At 36.6% G+C, this 21,958-nt stretch overlaps 1 protein-coding gene across 1 annotated transcript in view; it reads right to left on the reverse strand.

Moving 5' to 3' along the window:
• Window positions 1-21,958, reverse strand: part of LEKR1 (leucine, glutamate and lysine rich 1) — a 267,875-nt gene that overhangs the window by 237,834 nt on the left and 8,083 nt on the right. Inside the window, exon 4 of the mRNA XM_059920059.1 lies at window positions 19,122-19,211. Within this exon, the coding sequence (XP_059776042.1) occupies window positions 19,122-19,169 (48 nt within the window). The 5' untranslated portion in view covers window positions 19,170-19,211. The remainder of the gene's footprint in view (window positions 1-19,121; window positions 19,212-21,958) is intronic.

The raw sequence follows: 21,958 nt of genomic DNA on the forward strand, positions 1-21,958 counted from the left end.
CTATTCCAAGCTAGATAAGTTGTTATCCAGACTCTATTTCAGCATCCCAAGTGATGGGAAACTACTTTGCAAAGCAGCCTGTTCCATACTCTGATGCTTTTGTCTATGAGGAAATTCTTTCTTTTGCTGACCCCAAATCTTCCTCCCTGCAGCATCCAAAGGTCCTAGACCACCTGGCAACCATGAGGAATAACCCAGGCCTTATTCTAATATTTAAAGACAGCTATTAGGAACACTCTGTATCTGCTAATTCTCCAGGTCAACACTTCCAATTCCTTCAGCTGTTTCCCATATGACATGGTTTTGAATTTCTTCCTCATTCTAGATAATTTTCTCTGAACTCGTTCCAGTGTTTTATATCTGTTTCAAGGTATGGTGCCCAGAACTGAATACTTCAGCAGTCTCACTAAAGCAGAATAAGAGAGGACTCAAACTTTCCTCATTATAATATCTCATTAATAATACCATTAGTAACATCATCTTACACAACCTTAGATCACAATGTCTTTTGTATTTTTGGCAATTATATGTTGCTATTATATACTATAACTGGCTTTTATGTTAAATAAAGCCCCTATTTAAAAACACACTGCACTGTAAAACCATGTCTCATTATACTGAATATACCAATCCATTCCTTCCCACTTATTTCCCCTTTTGTAGAGAATCCACCTTCCACAGTCCTGGCTGCTCTGTGTGGTTATATGACTAAAACCCCCTCCACCCATCCACCCTACCATGGTTGAGTGGTGGATGAGGGCTGGACATAAGACCTAGAAGAACCAAGCCCTGAGCTGGGATGAGCCAGCTAGGCCTGTAAGTGTTGAAGACCAGGCAATTTGGACACCTTTAGGGTGGCTGTAATAAAGAAGGGTCACGTGCAATGTACAGAGTAAGCCACATTATTGGGATGAGAGAGAAGAATGAGCAGACACATAGAGGGAAGATGAGAAAAAGACATTGTGGATCCAGAGTAAGAGAGGAAGAAATGGAACCAGTCAGTGTCTCATACCCAGTGAACTTCCAATTCCTTACTTCAGTCCCTGATGAGACCTAGTTGCCCTACTTGCCCTTCGGGATCCATGCCCAATCTTCCTCCACTATTCTCTCTTTTTCCCCTAAAGCTACCTATTCCTTACAAGCAATAACCCTCATTCTATTATGTGAGCATTTGGCTTTTCAGATGCAAGTGCAGAACAAGAAATATAACTGCAAATATAAAAAAATAAAATATATTTTTTATGTATATATACACATACATATGTATGTTTTAAACTCAGACTTTAGTGACTTCAGTACCCAGAAAATTCTAAGCTTTGTATCTTCTGCAAAATTGATCCTTGCAAGTTGTTTTATCCATCTAATTTGTTGATAAAAAATGTTGAATTTGACAAAGTTGAGGCTATGGCATGTCATATCTGCTTGGTTGATACTAATCCACTACTCTGCACATTACAGATACAGTGCTTCAGCTGTTTATTAAACTACACAATTATTTGTGTAACCAGTTTGTATTTATTCATATTGTCTTTAGGAATAGTAAGACAAACTTAGTCAAATGCCTTCATAAAGTCCATATATTCTATGTCAACTACAGTTCCTGGATCTAGTGACTTTACACAAAATGGAATGGCAAGGCCTACGTGCTGGTTCTCTTCAAGAACATAAAGTTGGCTCAAGGGTTATTATTTTCTCTAATATCTCCTCACAAATCACCTTTTTTCTTTTTATAAATATATTTATTTTATTTATTTATTTTTGGCTGTGTTGGGTCTTCATTGCTGTGCACGGGCTTTCTCTAATTGTGGTGAGTGGGGGCTACTCTTCGTTGCGGTGTGCGGGCTTCTCATTGCGGTGGCTTCTCTTGTTGCGGAGCACGGGCTCTAGGCACGCAGGCTTCAGTAGTTGCAGCACACGGGCTCAGTAGTTGTGGCTCACAGGCTCCAGAGCACAGGCTCAGTAGTTGTGGCACACGGGCTTAGTTGCTCCATGGCATGCGGGATCTTCCTGGACCAGGGCTCGAAACTGTGTCCCCTGCATTGGCAGGTGGATTCTCAACCACTGCACCACCAGGGAAGCCCACAAATCACCCTTTAATATTATATTCTAGAATCCTGTCTGGGAGTTCACTGGTTGTAATTTATGGTCATTCTATACATGGAATGGTATTTGTACATTATCCTCTTACTCTCTACGCATTCTCAAAGATCATCAAGAGTGGCTCTGCAATCCCACTGAAAGGTACTATCAGTCCCCAGGAATATAATTCATCCAGGTCAAGAGACCTGAACTAATGCAGAGCATATGGGTATTTTCTTACAATCCCTTTGCCCATCATGAGTTTTGGTTCCTTCTCATCAATTTGAAAATTATATTCTTACTCTAAGGAAATTTCATCCTTAACCTATTAATCACAGTTCTTTCCCTGCTCCTGGGAAAGTGCCATATCCTTATTCTAAATAAAACTCTTGCTGGATGGAGCTTATGTGCAGCCTGATGTACAAAATACAAACAGTATAAACTTCACAATTGTGAAAGCTATCAAAATGTTATTACACCATAGCAATCATGGTGGGGAAAGCTGAAAATAAGTGAAATATACATTTTGTAGAACGGGTCTTCTAGAAGTTCAGCAAAGGAAGCCAAAACATGATACTCATTATGATCTCGGAAACAAGACAAATTATAAAGTAATAGGTCCATAAGAGTAGACTCTATACTTCACTTAGCACAACCTGAATCACTGTGTAAAACAAATATATTGAACAAAAGTTTTCAATGCTATTAAATTGTAAATAGTTTTCTATAAGTAAAACTGCAACAGGAAAATATAATAACGCTTTCAAATTCTTTGTATCTACATAGGCTAATTACTTAGGACATTTCTGTGAAACTTGAGAAGATATGAAATACTAAAATTATGTTCCCAGATGAGGTAAGTAAAACTTAGATGTTTTTTGTGAAATATAATGTGTGCTTCATTCTTATAACTTGGTGTTATATCACCTCGTTGTGTAAGTAAAATAAGAACATGCTGTCATTCTTGAGAAAAGAGCTATCATTAGCAGGATGCTTTTGCTTTTTACAAGATGCACTTTGGAGGAGGCATCAACAAATGCAGTATATTAAACAAATGCAGAGCCATTCAAAAATAAATTGTAAAATAAACTTCTCAAATGTAGTATCTGTACTTTTAAAATTATAGTTATTTAACATAAAAATGATGCAAATTTTTTAAAAGGTTAAATTAGGCTTCAGATCCTTTTCAAAACTCCTGCCTGTGCTTCAAGTGGAAGAAGCACTCAGTAACCTCCTGCTGCGCAAGTGAAGCATTCTCTGATCCAAAAATTGTTCTTCCTTCCTTTCCCCACCCATCCCATGATTTTTATGCTTGCATAAGGAGGAAAGAAACAGAGAAACTATTCCACTGCTGTAAAAATGACAGCAGTATAAAATGTTAACCTTTCTAAGAAGTTTTACATTAAAAAAAATATGCCTTTACTCAAAACAATGAGTGTCTAGCTAGTGAATTTCATTCAGATTGGGAGAAACCTTTTGAGACAGGACAGTGGACCTTCTGAGTCATTAGCAACACAGACCACCTGACCATTTCATAAGGCCATCAAGACCCTTCCTTTCAATAAGTCAACTGGTGCACCACCAATTTAAAAATCAATTTGGTAAAGACCATCTACCCAAAACCCCTAAACCTACATTTCCAGCAGTACGGGTTTTTTTAGATACAGACAGTATTCTTCTCAAATTTATATGAAAAGGCAAAGGAACTAGAAAAGCTAAAACTGTCTTGAAAAAGAAGGATAAAGTGGGATAAGCATTTTACCTGATTTCAAGCCATACTATTATACACTAATCAACACTATGTGGTATTTGTCAAAGGATAGACGTATAGATCAATGGAATAGAATAGAGAACCCAGAAATAGATCTATATAAATATGCCAAACTGATTTTTGGCAGAGGTGTAAAAGCAATTCAGTAAAGGAAAAATAGCCTTCTCAGCAAATGGTCCTGGAACAATTAGATATCCATAGGTTTAAAAAAAAAAAAAAGGACCTCAACCTAAACCTCACACCCCATACAAAAATTAACTTACAGTGGGTCAAGGACTAAAATGTAAAACATAAAAATTTGATTTCAGAAGAAAAAAGCTTAGGAGGAAATCCTCAGGATCTAAACTAGGCAAACAGTTTTTACACTTGATACCAAAAACATGAACCATAAAAGAAAATATTGATAACCTGAATTGCACCAAAATTTAAAATTTTGCCCTGTAAAGAGGATGAAATGACAAGCTACAGACTGGGAAAAAATATTTGCAAGCCACATATCTGACAAAGGACTAGTATCTAGATTATGTAAAGAATTCTCAAAACTCAACAGTTTAAAAAAAATCCAATCAGAAAATGGTCAAAAGATATGAAGAGACATCTCACCTAAAAGTATACACAGATGACGGGACTTCCCTGGTGACACAGTGGTTAAGAATCCACCTGCCAATGCAGGGGACATGGGTTCAATCCCTGGTTCGGGAAGATCCCACATGCCATGGAGCAACTAAGCCCATGCACCACAACTACTGAGCCTGTGCTCTAGAGCCTGCGAGCCACAAATACTGAGCTCATGTGCCACAACTACTGAAGCCCGTGTGCCTAGAGCCCAGGCTCCACAACAAAAGAAGCCACTGCAGTGAGAAGCCCACACATGGCAACTAGAGAAAAGCCCGCATGCAGCAGCAACGAAACCCCAATGCAACCAAAAATTTTTAAAAATTTTTTAATTAAAAATTAAAAAAAAAAAGATACACAGATGCCAAATAAGCACATGAAGAGATATTCAATATCATTAGCCATAGGAAAATGCAAATTAAAACTTTAATGAGCTATCACTTCACACCTATCAGAAAGGTTATAATAAAAACTAATGACAGTGGTACAATATATTTAAAGTTATAAAAGGGAAAAACCTACAAGGAAGAATACTCTACCCAGCAAGACTCTCATTCAGATTTGATGGAGAGATCAAAAGCTTTACAGACAAGCAAAAGCTAAAAGAGTTCAGCACTACCAAACCAGCTTTACAAGAAATGTTAACAGGATTTCCATAAGCAAAAAAAAAAAAAAGGCCACAACTAGAAACATGAAAATTACAACAGGAAAAAGCTCAGGCAAACACATAGTAAATATAGGAAATCAACCAGGCACAAAGCTAGTAGGAAGGTTAAAAGACAAAAGTAATAAAATCATCTATACCCACAATAAGCAGTTAAGGGATACACAAAACAATCAGATGCAAAATACTATGTCAAAAAGAATAATCGTGAGGGGAGCAGAGTACAAATGCAAGGTTGTTAAAATACATTTGAAATTAAGAGATCAACAACTTAAAACAATCATATATATATATATATATATATATATATAAATCTCATAGTAACCACAAACCAAAAATCTATAATAGATACACACACAAAAAAGAAAAAGGAATCCAAACATAGCACTAAAGACAGTCATCAAATCACAAGAGGAAAGAACAAAAGAAGAAGAAAGGAACAAAAAAGACCTTAAAAAAATTAACAAAATGGCAATAAGAACATACATATCAATAATTACTTTAAATGTAAATAGACTAAATGCTCCAATCAAAAGACACGGAGTGGCTGAATGGAAACAAAAACAAGACCTGTATATATGCTGCCTACAAGAGACTCACTTCAGATCTAAAGACACACACAGACAGAAAATGAAGGCATGGAAAAAGGTATTCATTGCAAACAGAAATCAAAAGAAAGCCAGGGTAGAAATACTTGCATCAGACAAATAGACTTTAAAACAAAGAATGTTACAAGAGGCAAAGAAGGACATTACATAATGATCAAGGGCTTAATCCAAGAAGATGTAACAATCGCAAATATACAAGTACTTAACATAGGAGCATCTAAATACATAAAGCAAATACTAACAGATATAAAGGGAGAAGTTGACAGTAATACAATAATAGTAGGGGACTTTAACACCCCATTTACATCAATGGACAGATCATCCAAACAGAAAATTAATAAGGAAACACTGGCCTTAATGACACACTAGACCAGATGAACTTAATAGATATACATAGAACATTCTATCAAAAAGCAGCAGAATACACATTCTTTTCCAATGTACGTGGAATATTCTCCAGGATAGTTCATGTACAAGGCCACAAAACAAGCCCTGGTAAATTTAAGAAAACTGAAATCCTATCAAGCATCTTTTCCAACCACAATGCTATGAGACTAGAAATCAACTACAAGAAAAAAAAACTGCAAAAAACACTACCATGTGGAGGCTAAACAATATGTCACTAAACAAGCAATGGTTCACTGAAGAAATCAAAGAAGAAATAAAAAAATACATGGAGACAAAAGAAAATGAAAACACAACAATCCAAAATCTACAGGATGCAGTAAAAAAGCAGTTCTAAGAGGGAAGTTTATAGCGATACAAGTTTACCTCAGGAAACAAGAAAAATCTCAAATAAACAATCTAACATTACACCTAAGGGAACTAGAAAAAGAAAAACAAACAAAACCCAAAGTTAGTGGAAGGAAAGAAATCATAAAGATCAGAGCAGAAACAAATTAAATAGAGACTTTAAAAAGCAATAGAAAAGATCAATAAAAGTAAGAGCTGGTTCTTTGACAAGATAAACAAAACTGATAAACCTTCAGCCAGACTCACCAAGAAAAAAAGAGAAAGGACCCAAATCAATAAAAACAGAAATGAAAAAGGAGAAGTTACAACAGACACCATAGAAATACAAAGGACCATCAGAGACTACTAAGAACAACTGTATGCCAATACAATGGACAACCTAGAAGAAATGGACAAATTCCTAGAAATGTACAATCTCCAAAGAATGAACCAGGAAAAAATAAAAAATATGAACAGACCAACTACCAGTAATGAGACTGAATCAGTTTTTTAAAACTCTCAAAAAACGAAAGTCCAGGACCAGATAGCTTCACAGGTGAATTCTACCAAACATTTAGAGAAGAGTTAACACCTATCCTTCTCAAACTATTCCAAAAAATTGCAGAGGAACTAATGCTTCCAAATTCATTCTATGAGCCCAGCATAACCATGATACTAAACCAAGACAAATATCACAAACAAAAAAAGAACACAGATGCAAAAATGCTCAACCAAATATTAGCAAACTGTATCAAACAATACATTAAAAGGATCATATACCATGATCAAGTGGGATTTATCCCAGGGTTGCAAGGATTTTTCAATATCTGCAAATCAATCAATGTAATACACCACATTAACAAATTGAAGAATAAGAACCATATGATCATCTCAATAGATGCAGAAAAAGCTTTTAACAAAATCCAACACCCATTTATGGTAAAAACTCTCCAGAAAGCGGGCATAGAGGGAACATACCTCAACATAATAAAGGCCATATACGACAAACCTACAGCTAACATCATACTCAATGGTGAAAAGCGGAAAGCATTTCCTCTAAGATCAGGAACAAGACAAAGATGCTCACTCTCACCATTTTTGTTCAACATAGTATTGGAAGTCTTAGCCACGGCTATTAGATAAGAAAAAGAAATAAAAGGAATTCTAATTGGAATGGAAGAAGTAAAACTGTCATGGCTTGCAGATGACACAATACTATACATAGAAAATCCTAAGGATGCCACCAAAAAATTACTAGAGCTCATCAATGAATCTGGTAAAGTTGCAGGATACAAAATGAATGCGCAGAAATCTGTTGCATTTCTATACACTAACAATAAACTATCAGAAAGAGAAATTAAGAAAACAGTCACATCAAAAAGAATAAAATACCTAGGAATAAACCTACCCAAAGAGGTAAGGAAAACTATAAAACACTGATAAAAGAAACTGACAATGACACAAACAGATGGAAAGATATACTGTGTTCATGGACTGGAAGAACTAATATTGTTAAAATGACCATACTACCAAAGGCAATCTGCAGATTCAATGTAATCTCTATTAAAACACCAATGGCATTTTTCACAGAACTAGAACAAATAATTTTAAAAATTTGTATGGAAATACAAAAGACCCCCAATAGTCAGAACAATGTTGAGAAAGAAGAGAGCTGGAAGTATCATGCTCCCTGACTTCAGACTATAATACAAAGCTACAGTAATCAAAACAGTATGACGCTGGCACAAAAACAGAAAAAAAAGACACACAGATCATTGGAGCAGAACAGAGAGCCAGAAATAAACTAACACACCTATGGTCAATTAATCTACGACAAAGGAGACAACAATATATAATGGAGAAAAGATAGTCTCTTCAATAAGTGGTGCTGGGAAAACTGGACAGCTACATGTAAAAGAATGAAACTAGATCATTTTCTAACATCATATACAAAAATAAACTCAAAATGGATTAAAGACCTAAATGTAAGACCAGAAATCATAAAACTCCTAGAAGAAAACAGGTGGAACTCTCTTTGACATAAATTACAACAATATTTTTTTGACCTTTCTCCTGAAGCAAAGGAAATAAAAGCAAAAATAAGCAAATGGGACATAATCAAACCTTTTACACAGCAAAGGAAACCTTTGACAAAACAAAAAGACAATCTACTGAATGGGAAAAATATTTGCAAATGATAATATTGATAAGGGGTTAATAATCAAAATATAAACAGCTCACACAACTCAATATCAAAAAAACCCCAAATAACTCAATTTAAAAATGGACATAAGACTTGAATAAACCTTTTCCCACGGACAACAGGCACATGAAAAGATGCTCAACATTGTTAACCATTAGAGAAATGCAAATGAAAAACCACAAGGAGATATCATCTCACACCTGTCAGAATGGCTATCATCAAAAAGAACTCAACAAATGTGGGTGAGGATGCAGAGAAGAAAAAACCCTCATACACTGTTGGTGGGAATGTAAATTGGTGCAGCCACTGTGGCAAATGGTATGGAAGTTTCTCAAAAAAAACTAAAAATAGAACTACCATGTGATCTAGCAATTCCACTCCTGGGTGCATATCCAAAAGAAATGAAAACACTAATTCAAAAAGATACATGCACCCCAACGTTCATAGCAGCATTACTTACAATAGCCACAAGATATGGAAACAACTTAAGTGTCCATCAACAGATGAATGGATAAAGAAGATGTGAATGGAATACTACTCAGCCTTTAAAAAGAATGAAATTTCGCCATCTGCGACGACATGGATGGACTTGGCAGGTATTATGCTAAGTGAAGTAAGTCAGACAAAAACAAATATTGTATGATATCACTTATATGAGGAATCTAAAAAATACAACAAACTAGTGAATATACCAAAAAGGAAAAATAATCACAGATAAAGAGAAGAATCCAGTGGTTACCAGTGGGTAGAGGGAAAGGAAGACAGGCAAGATAGGGGTAGGGGATTAAGAGGTACAAACTACTATGTATAAAATAAAGAAGCCACAAGGATATATTACACAGCACAGGGAATATAGCCAATATTTTACTGTAAATGGAGTATAACCTCTAAAAATTGTGAATCTGTTGTACACCTGAAATTATATAATTTTGTACATTGACTATACCTCAATAAAAAAATTTTTTTTAACTAATGACAACATCAACGCTAAAGATGCAGAGAAACTGGATCACTCATACACTGCTGGTGAGGATGTAAAATGTTATAGCCCTCTGGAAAAGTTTGGCAGTGTTTTAGAAAACTAAACATGGAACTACCAAACAACCTAGCAATTGTACTTGGGCATTTATCACAGGAAAATAAAAACATATGTTCACATTAAAACCTATACATGAATATTTATAGAAGCTTTATGCATAATAGCCAAAAACTGGAAAAAACTCAGATGTTCTTCAACAGGTTAAACAAATTGTACTACATTTATACCATGGAATGCTACTCAGCAATAAAAAGGAATAAACTACAGATAAACACAACAACAACATGTATAAAACTCCAGAGAATTACAGCTGAGAGAAAAAAAAGTAATCTCAAAGACTACATATTGCATGATTCCATTTTTATAACATTCTTGAAATGACAAAATTATTGGAGACCAGATCAATGGTTCCCAGGGGTCATAAATTGGAAGAGGGAAAGTGGAGGTAAATGGGGAGGCTGAGGTGAATGCAGCTATAAAAGTGTAACATGAGGAATCTTTGTTGTGACAGAATCCTTAACTGTGTAAATGTCAATATCCTGGTTGTGATATTGTAGTATAGTTTTGCCAGGTGTTACCACTGGAGGAAGCTGGGGAAAGGGTACATGAGATCTCTTGGTATCATTTCTCACAACTGCTTGTGAGTCTACAATGATCTCAAAATAAAATGTTTGATTTAAAAATAATAAAATATTGTAGGGGACTTTAACATCCCACTTTTCATCAAAGGATAGATCATCCAGAGAATCAACAAGGAAACACAGGCCTTAAATGATACATTAGACCAGATGGCCTTAATTGATATTTATAGAGCATTCCATCCAAAAGCAGCAGAATACACATTCTTCTCAAGTGCACATGGAACATTCTCCAAGACTGACCACATGCTGGGCCACAAAGCAGGCCTTGGTAAATTTAAGAAAATTGAAATCATATCAAGCACCTTTTCCAACCACAACACTATGAGATTAGGAATAAACTACACGAAAAAAACACTGTAAAAAACACAAACATGTGGAGGCTAAACAATATGCTACTAAACAACCAATGGATCACTGAAGAAATCAAAGAGGAAATAAAAAAAATAACTAGAACAAATGAAAATGAAAGCACAATGACAAAACCTATGGGATACAGCAAAAGCAGTTCTAAGAGGGAAGTTGACAGCAATAAAATCTTACCTCAGGAAACAAGAAAAATCTCAAATAAACGACCTAAACTTACACCTGAAGCAATGAGAGAAAGAAGAAGAAACAAAACCTAAAGTTAGTAGAAGGAAAGAAATCATAAAGATCAGAGCAAAAATAAATGAAATAGAGACAAAGAAAACAACAAAGATCAATGAAACTAAAAGCTGATTCTTTGAAAAGATAAACAAAATGATAAACCTTTAGCAAGACTCATCAAGAAAAAAAAGGGAGAGGACACAAATCAGTAAAATTAGAAATGAAAAAGGAGAAGTTACAACCGACACCACAGAAATAAAAAGTATAATAAGAAACTACAAGCAACTGTATGTAAACAAAATGGACAACCTGGAAGAAATGGACAAATTCTTAGAAAGGTACAAGCTCCCAAGACTGAACCAGGAAGAAATAGAAAATATGAAGAGACCAATCACAAGTAATGAAATTGAAACTGTGATTAAAAAACTCCCAACAAACAAAAGTTCAGGACCTGATGGCTTCACAGGTGAATTCTATCAAATATTTAGAAAAAAGCTAACAACTAGCCTTCTGAAACTGTTCCAAAAAATTGTAGAGGAAGGAACACTCCCATATTCATTCTATGAGGCCACCATCACCCTGATTACAAAACCAGACAAGGATACCACAAAAAAAGAAATTACAGGCCAATATCACTGATGAACATAGATGCAAAAATCCTCAACAAAATACTAGCAATCTGAATCCAACAATACATTAAAAAGATCATACACCATGATCAAGTGGGATTTATCCCAGGGATGCAAGGATTTTTCAATATCTGCAAATCAATCAGTGTGATACACCACATTAACAAGTTGAAGAATAAAAACCATATGATCACCTCAATTGATGCAGAAAAGGCTTCTGACAAAATTCAACACCCATTTATGATAAAAACTCTCCAGAAAGTGGGCATAAAGGGAACATACCTTAACATAATAAAGGCCATATATGACAAACCTACAGCTAACATCATAGTCAACGGTGAAAAGCTGAAAACATTTCCTCTAAGATCAGGAACAAGACAAGGATGTCCACTCTTGTCACTATTATTCAACAGTTTTGGAAGTCCTAGTCATGGCAAACAGAGAAGAAAAAGAAATAAAAGGAATCCAAACTGGAAAAGAAGTTAAACTGTCACTATTTGCAGATGACATGATACTATACATAGAAAATCCTAAAGATGCTACCAGAAAACTACTAGAGCTCATCAATGAATCTGGTAAAGTTGCAGGTTACAAAATTAATACACAGAAATGTTGCATTCCTATACACTAACAACAAAAGATCAGAAGGAGAAACTCAAGAAACAATCCCATTTACCATCGTATCAAAAAGAATAAAATACCAAGGAATAAAGCTACGTAAGGGAGACAAAAGACCTGTATTCAGAAAACTATAAAAATATAAGATGCTGATGAAAGAAATCGAAGATGACACAAACAGATGGAAAGATATACCATGTTCTTGGATTGGAAGAATCAATATTGTCAAAATGACTATACTATCCAAGGCAATCTACAGATTCAATGCAATCCCTACCAAATTACCAATGGCATTTTTCACAGAACTAGAACAAAAAATCTTAAAATTTGTATGGAGAAATGAAAGACCCCAAATAGCCAAAGCAATCTTGAGAGAGAAAAATGGAGCTGGAGGAATCAGGCTCCCTAACTTCAGACTATACTACAAAGCTATAGTCATCAAAACAGTATGGTACTGGCACAAAAATAGAAATATAGATCAGTGGAACAGGACAGAACACCAAGAAACAAACCCCTGCACCTATGGTCAATGAATCTACAACAAAGGAGGCAAGACTATACAATGGAGGAAAGACAGTCTCTTCAATAAATGGTGCTGGGAAAACTGGACAGCCACATGTAAAAAAATGAAATTAGAACATTCTTTAACACCATACACATAAATAAACTCTAAATGGCTTAAAGACCTAAATGTGAGACTGGAGATTATAAAACTCTTAGAGGAGAACATAGGCAGAACACTCTCTGACGTAAATCGCAGCAATATCTTTTTCGATCCATCTCCCAGAATAATGGAAATAAAAATAAAAATAAACAAATGGGACCTAATTAAACTCAAAAGCTTTTGTACAGCAAAGGAAATCACAAACAAAACAAAAAGAAAACCCACAGAATGGGAGAAAATATTTGTAAATGATGTGACTGACAAGGGATTAGTCTTCAAAATTTACAAACAGCTCATGCAGCTTAATATCATCAAAGCAAACAACCCAATCAAAAAATGGGCAGAAGACCTAAATAGACATTTCTCCAAAGAAGACATACAGATGGCCAAGAAGCACATGAAAAGATGTTCAACATCACTAATTATTAGAGAAATGCAAATCAAAACTATGAGATATCCCCTCACATCAGTCAAAATGGCTATCATCAAAAAACACACACACAACAAATGCTGGAGAGGGTGTGGAGAGAAGGGAACCCTCCTACACTGTTGGTGGGAATGTAAATTGGTACAACCACTATGGAGAACAGTATGGATGTTCCTTAAAAAACTAAAAATAGATCTACCATATGATTCTGCAATCCCACTCCTGGGCAAACATCTGGAGAAAAACATGGTTCTAAAGGATACACGCACCCCATTCTTCATTGAAGCACTGTTTACAATAGCCAAGACATGCAAGCAACCTAAATGCCCATTGACAGAGGAATGGATAAAGAAGATGTGGTACATATATACAATGGAGTATTATTCAGCCATTAAAAAGAATGAAATAATTCCCTTTGCAGCAACATGGATGGACCTAGAGACTGTCATAGTGAGTAAAGTAAGTCAGGCAGAGAAAGCGAGATATCTTATATCGGTTATATGCAGAATCTAAAAAGAAATGATACAAATGAACTTATTTACAAAACAGACACAGACTCACAGACTTAGAGAAGAACTTTTGGTTACCAGTGGGGAAGGTTAGGGGGAAGGGATAGTTAGGGAGTGTGGGATTAACATGTACACACTGCTATATTTAAAATGGATAACAACAAGGACTTACTGTATAACACAGGGAACTCTGCTCAGTATTATGTAACAACATAAATGGGAAAAGAATTTGAAAAAGAATAGATACATGTATATGTATCACTGAAAAAAAAATAATGTTGACAATAAAGATAATGGTTTAAAGCTATATATATATATATGTAAATCTGGGACTAAAATACCAGAGATTAATCCATAAAGAAATTTTATTGAGCAATTTTAAGAAATGTTGTTTTCATACACAAATTATACATGACACACCTACGTTTCTTTTGTCATTAGTTTCAAAAGCACAATTGCTTAAAAAGACAACACATATACCCGCACACACATCACTACTTTTCCAGGATGCTAGCGCTAATGTTTCTAAGACAATTTTCTCTTTTTTCTCTACTTTAACTGAACACAAAATCTGACCCTAGCCACAGTGGCCCAAAATGACCTGGAAAATTAAGTTTATTTTTTCTGGCAATGACAATCTGTGCTTGGAAATATAAAACTGTTATTCTGAATAAATTTCAAAGTTCCAAAGTACTAAAATTACTTTACTAAAACAGGACAAAATGAGCTGTTACTGGTAGGGAAAGGGATTGTTATCCCAGAAAGCACAGTGTGCTCTCCAGCCCTTGCACTGCCACTTCTGTTTTGTAAAATAAATAACTCTGGTCTCTTTATTTTACTTTGTGTCCTGTGGTAATAAATATCTCCTGAAGCTGAAATCCTATTACAAGTGCTCATTTTGTCACCATTTAAAAAAACAAGAGATCAGTTCTACTTTTGCAAAATAACTGATTTTTCCACTGATTTGTTGAGGTTGTTCTGACTTCTGTGTATGTCTTCTAGCAAAAACAGCAAAAAGGAAAGTTATTCATTGCTTTTTTTCTAAAAAGAGGAGTCCATATGCCTCTGAGATAGGTGGACATTCAAGAGCGGAAGAGATATAGAATTATTACTTTGCTGATCTATAAATGCTGTTTTAGTTTTAAACTGTGGCAATAAAACCCCAAACACAGAACCATACTATCATTACAGGTACATTCTGCTTTCAGAATGCTAGATGAAAATTCTAGCAAAGCTACTGCTTATCGGAGGTCAGAGACAGGTAGGAGTCAGCTCAGTCTAGAGAGTAGATTTACAGATATGATCTAAGTACATATAGAAGTAAGCTGTGGAGTCTAGCAGCAAAGGGGATAAGTATGGTCTTGCCGTCCAGCCCATGGGCCTGTTTTACATTTTCTACCAGTTGGGGAAATGGGAACCTGAAACATGTTTTATGCTCAATCAAAAATTGCGATAAAAAGCAAAAAGATTAGGGAGTGATAGTCAAAAGATTATCTTATTCTTTCTTCCCTAAGATTCCCTAAGATGAGACCGGGCAGGGAGGGGGGGGCATGATTTAACAATCTTCACTTTCTAATCAGGCAACGGACTCTCTAACTAGAGCTTATTATCATCAGCATTCTTCTCCACACTTTTCCTTTGGTGGCCATCTCCCCCCGCCCCACACACACACATTAACTTTTTCTTGCAACTCTTTCTACTGCTACCTATTTTACTATTAGTAGTACAGTGTAGTACAGCCATTTTCATTTCCTTTATCACATATCTTTCATGTATTTCATCAACCATCCCATTTCCATATCATACAGCAAAAGTACAGAAAGAAAGAAAGAGGAAAGACTCCCCTTACCTTCCCTTCCTTGATTTCTACACTAACCTTCCTTGACTACACACAGAAAAAAAGGAAACACAGCAGGGCCTTCTCTAGAAAGAATAGCCAGCATAAAAACTAACATAAAAAGTTAACAAAAGAACAAGAAAAAAAAAAAAAGCCTTTGAAAGACCTCTCTGTCACTGTACACTGATCCACCCACCTCATGTCTTTTTCTATCCAATAAAGAACTGTAGCACAATTTCCAAGCCATTATTAAACACAAAGATTTGTTTTATCTTAATAATGAAATAGGGACTTCCCTGGTGGCGCAGTGGTTAAGAATCCACTTGCCAATGCAGGGGACACGGGTTCAAGCCCTGGTCCGGGAAGATCCCACATGCCGTGGAGCAACTAAGCCCATGTGCCACAACTACTGAGCCTACGCTCTAGAGCCTGCAAGCCACAACTACTGAGCCCGTGAGCCACAACTACTGAAGCCCACGCGCCTAGAGCCCGTGCTCCACAGCAAGAGAAGCCACTGCAATGAGAAGCCTGCACACCGCAATGAAGAGTAGCCCCCGGGCTTCCCTGGTGGCGCAGTGGTTGAGAGTCTGCCTGCCAATGCAGGGGACACGGGTTCGAGCCCTGGTCTGGGAAGATCCCACATGCCGCGGAGCAACTAGGCCCGTGAGCCACAACTACTGAGCCTGCGCGTCTGGAGCCTGTGCTCCGCAACAAGAGAGGCCGCGATAATGAGAGGCCTGTGCACCGCGATGAAGAGTGGCCCCCACTTGCCGCAACTAGAGAAAGCCCTCGCACAGAAACGAAGACCCAGCACAGCTATAAATAAATTAATTAATTAATTAATTAAAAAAAAAAAAGAAATGGTTAGAAAATGTGTTTAAAAAAAAAAAAAAAGAGTAGCCCCCGCTCGCCACAACTAGAGAAATCTCGTGCGCGGCAATGAAGACCCAACGCAGCCAAAAATAAATAAATTTTAAAAATAATAATAATAATAATGAAATGGTTGTAACCTGAAGTACTCCTATTACTATTATAAGCTATATATCTATCTAACATGATTGTGTATAGAATGATGTACGCAAGCTGACTAAATAGATATACTGGCTGATCACTAGACAATTTAACCAGTTACATTACGGACAATCTAGAGGAATCAAATATAGGTAAGAAGTTATGGAAAACAAGTAACTGACATGCTCAGACCAAGCTTTAATAGGCTGTGGGATGCATGTACATATTTTTGGTTGCTTTATCATCAAGTACCCAAAACAGTGTCTGGCACATTATAGGCACTTGATAAATATTTGTTGTACAAATGTATCTAACTTAGGTCTGAAAAAGTGCAAAGCGACACTTTATACTCTATAAACATTTAGCAGGCCAAGGGCTACTATCACTCACTTGTCCAGGACCTTAGGCAACTGAGCTGCTCCTGGCCTCCTCACCTCTCTGCACTATATGGACAGCTGCCTGCCATTCGAGCTTTAAGAATATAACCATATTTATAAAATGCTTGGTTTTAGCATTTTTAAACAATTTACTTAAACATTAAAAAAAAACGCATTCTTCAAGTCATAAAACCTCTGTTAAAATAAATATATACTCTTTCACGCATTTGAAACACTTATGTTGTTAAACATTCTCTAACCTGGCCAGTTTCTTCTCACCAGTAAGCTTTTGTTCTCTAGGCCCAGAATGCCCTATTCCCTGTCTGTCTCTAGAAATATTTAGCTTTCAAGGGCCAATTCCAGTTCTATCTCCTGCATAAAGATCCTCCCTTGACCATCCTAATACTCAGGGATTCCTCTCCCCACCTTCTCCATTTTCAGAGAAGATACTATCTTATGTGACATTTAAATCAAACAGTATCTTTTAGAGGGTTTTTTTTTTTTTTCATGTCATTATATATCTGCTTCCTGACAGATGACTGGTATCTGAGTATGGGTATTGTTTCTTGCAGATTGTTTTGTTTTGTTTCTTTTAATCTCTACCACACCAGGCTAGTACACGGAAGTAACTCAGTTGAGGGAGAGCTAGGACACTCCATGTCTTCAAACACATCTAGGCACCATTTCTCAGGTAAGCATAGCAGAGCTGAGTTCCCTCTGTGCTTACTCTCTCATACTTAAAAGGTGAAGCAAATTAAATGCAATGGTTTAAAAGGTCTTTTCTGGTAACTGGACTTCCCTTCCAGTTCCTGCTAGATTGCCATTTACATAAATCTAAAGGACATGCAGTAGAAGTAAGCATCAAGTTAAATCAATGGCATGATTAATGTTAACAGGCAGCCCAAAACAACATGCACAAAGGATAAAAGCATATCTGAGAGCTGACTGCAATTTTTAATTAAAAACTAACGACTGGTGATTAATTAAGAGCTGACTATAGATTTACTTTAAAAACTGAATGATTAATGACAGTTAAGGTTTGAGGTTTTAATTCATAATTTGTCAATCAGTTTCAAAGAGATATATTTTAAATTATGCTGTTAGCAATGTATGCATTGCCAAACTAAACATGGGAGAAATGCTTTTGCCTGAGGACAGCTATAAATTAACAGGGAGGAAAGTGGCATAGCAACGGTGAAAAAGAATTGATTGTTAACCAGATTAAATGAGTTGATATCTATGTAAGGCCTTAAAACATGGTAAAATAAGAATTAAGGTGAAACTGAAATAGACCCTTATAGAGAGACACACTTAAAATTTCTGCATCATAAAAAGTTACAAACTAATTATAATTTCTGTAGTGGTTTACTACTATTTGTTTTGCAAGTATAGAATAAATATCACTTAAAATTTTAAACAGACCCATTTATGTCCGTTGGTTTTTTTTTTTTAATTAGTTTTTTTGTTTGTTTGTTTGTTTTCTGAAAAGCTGCTAGAAAAAATATCTAAATATAGTATTTGGCCATTGCTGGAGCCCTCTTTTCACAAGAGCTCCACAAACACCTGGTCAAATACCATGCCAGAATTATATATCTGTCTTCTTTCACAGGTCGAACATCCTTTGCACTGAATTCTACAGTTTTGACCATTACAATTACTCCCTTCCCTACCCCACCAATTCACTGCAGATCCTCTGACTAAAATAAATATAAAACCTCTGAATTCATTCTCCCATGTTTTAGAATTATCTGTTAAAATGTTCCTAATGGGGCTTCCCTGGTGGCGCAGTGGTTGAGAATCCGCCTGCCAATGCAGGGGACACGGGTTCAAGCCCTGGTCTGGGAGGATCCCACGTGCCGCCGAGCGGCTGGGCCCGTGAGCCACAATTACTGAGCCTGCGCGTCTGGAGCCTGTGCTCCGCAACAAGAGAGGCTGCAATAGTGAGAGGCCCGCGCACCGCGATGAAGAGTGGCCCCCGCTTGCCGCAACTAGAGAAAGCCCTCGCACAGAAACGAAGACCCAACACAGCCAAAAATAAATAAATAAATAATTAATTAATTAATTAAAAAAAAAATGCTCCTAATGTTGTGCTGTAATAACATAATATCATACCTTTTGGATTTCTTCAGGTAATGCATGCATGGGAATGTGACGATCCATAATTTCTCAAGATACCCTGAGGGAGCTCTGAAGTAAAATAACCTAAAAACATTGATGGTGATAGTCAGAATTAAAACAATGTGAAGAAAATTCAAATTAAAAGAAATAAATTCCTAGGAGTATTTGGGGATCAAGGGTGATAACTGTTTCAACAGATGTTTGTTTCATCAACTCAATGTTCAAAGGTACAAATGGGTTTTTTTTTTCAGTTAGTTACGAGGCCAGTAGAACAGGAAAGATCTCGAGAGAGACTACTGAATTAGAAATAATACTTTCTCTCTTTGGAACTTTACAGTCTAATTGTAACTTCTGTGGTGGTTTACTACTAGTTATTTGCTTTGCAAATACAGAGTAAGGATAACAAAATTGTAAACAGATCGATTTATTTCATTTAAAAGAAAGTTTTTTTCTTCTGAAAAGCTGCTAGAAAAAATATCTAAATAGAGTATTTTGGTTCAGCAGATAAGAAAAGCAATTGTGACATGAATGCTGGTTTGAATGATGAAGTACAGAAAAGGATATTTAGAGTTACCAGGTTAAGTATGATATGCAGGCATTGAACAGAAGAGTCAACAAAGCATGAGAAGCCAAGTGCCAATTTTACCACAGATGGACATTTATATAATTTTTATGCAGATGTTTTACTTTTAGTAGATTTTCATTTTCTAATAAAACAATTCAAGACAAAACTCTATCACTACTTTCATAAAACCACACAAGATGAATGAAGGGGCACTTTGGGTTCTTTTTTGTAAATCTTTCCCAAATATGGAGAAAGAATAGACAGTCCAGTTTCAGGAGTGAGAGATATGTATATATAGAAAGAGAGAGAGAGAGAGAGACAGAGTAGTGAAGGGGGACAGCAGAGTAAGATGATACAGGCACAATTCCATAGCAGGAAAGAAGGCCTGAGGGCCTGGAATTGCAGACAAGGAACAATCTAGAAGTTCAGGGAAAAAAATGTCTTATCTTTCTCATGGGAGTAGGGAATTAGTGAAGGCTGCCTGAGGTGGTTTACTTTCGATCAGGACAAGATTTTGACAAAGAGAGACTGAAGAGGCATAGTACTTTATCAGAGACAGTAACCCCAGCAACATAGCAAGGTGCCAGGAAAATTGTAGTTGACAAAAATTCCTGTAGAGGCAGTATTTTTTTTAATTGTGCAAGTATTGGTGGAAGAGAGGATTTCCCATCCCCTGTGGTAGCACAGAGTTCCACGTTTTAATGAGCTGCTGTTTAAAACAAATAGCTAGTGGGCTGTCTTCTGACATCAACATAATGTGTTTCTGCGTGCGGGGATGGGGGGTAAAGTTAACTGATGTAGTTAACATAGGCCCACATGGCCAAGTACATAATCATCTGATGTTTGGCAGACTGTCATGGTGATGTGGCAAGAGCTCATTCCTCACAGAAAGCTCATTATTCTCATTTCTGCCATTTTACAATGGGCTCACCATCGGTAAAATAAGATGGCATCATCTTAATTAAACTCTATTGGGAGCAGAATTTTTTCCTAAAATTACCAACTAAATCTCCTTTTTAAATTTCATGCATAAATTCATTTGAGAGCATGGATCTAGAGACACTATAAACAAGGTATAGTAGAACAGTATCGTTATTCTAAATCTATTCCAATTTTGTGGCCTTACTATACAGAGTGGGAAAAATTGGTAGGTCTGATTATTGAGGAAAAATTAAAAATAAAATATCCTGCCAATCCAGAAAATCTCTCCATGATGCAGAGAGAAAACAATTTTATTACTGAATAAGCATTTAACTAGGCTGTGATGCACAGCACAGCTAATCTGCTAATGAGATTACAAAGACAGAAGGAAATCCCACTCTTTTTATACAGCCAAACAGATACACTCCATTACATACAATGTTCTCAAGATAAATGATAACTTGTCCTCAACACAGCTTGCTATACTCTCTTTCATAGTTTGTTTTAAATTCAACTGGTAATTGAAGTAGCCACCTGTGCTAGCTAAGAGCGTTTGTTCTAAGGAATACATATCTCTATGACAAAGCAGGTGGTTACTAGAAGTACGAAACTCTCAAGGTAATATGGAGATAGGGGCCTTATCTTCCTTGATGTTTACATTTTAAAGAAATGGCTCCCAGGTGCTCCAGAAGAACATTCTGGGTCTTTAAAATATGTGCATACATATTAAAGGAATAGAGGAAGCCCTCACAAATAAGAGGTTTCCCAAGAAAGGGAGAGGAGAGGTCTCTTTCCCTTTAGGCAAGAGGGAAATTTTTAATTTACTCTTGCATTGTTTTGCGTTTTTTATCAAAAGAGACTCTTTTATTCTCTCACATTACACACTTTGTAGACTGCCCTTAGACAGGAGGTAAGGTGATAACCGGCAGCAGCCGCGTTAGGTATTTGTGAACCTCCTCTCTGACAGGATCACGAGGCAGATGTCAAAAATACAGACACGTCCCCGATTGCCCACTTCCGATTCCCTTCCTGACACCAGTGTCACGTTGGGCCATTAACTCACGTTCAGCTCTCAGGCCCTTCCCTAAAGAACTATTCCCTTGGTGTGAATCACCCACAGATGAGTAGGTCAGGGTCAGGTGAAGCGGAAGTTCACGTCCTAAGACTTTTCTAAAGCGGCGGGATTTTCCAAACAGAAACCAACTGCAAGTCCAGCCAAAACGGCTGCGAGGGTTTTGAAATCTGTCCCTTTCTAACCCCGTTCCACCGGGACCTGCGGTGGCAGGAAGAGGAGAAGGAGGAGAAGGAGGAGGAGGAGGGTGCGGGGTGAGGCCGAGCCGCGCAC

This window comes from Balaenoptera ricei, chromosome 4 (assembly GCF_028023285.1).
Source record: "Balaenoptera ricei isolate mBalRic1 chromosome 4, mBalRic1.hap2, whole genome shotgun sequence".
Taxonomy (NCBI): domain Eukaryota; kingdom Metazoa; phylum Chordata; class Mammalia; order Artiodactyla; family Balaenopteridae; genus Balaenoptera; species Balaenoptera ricei.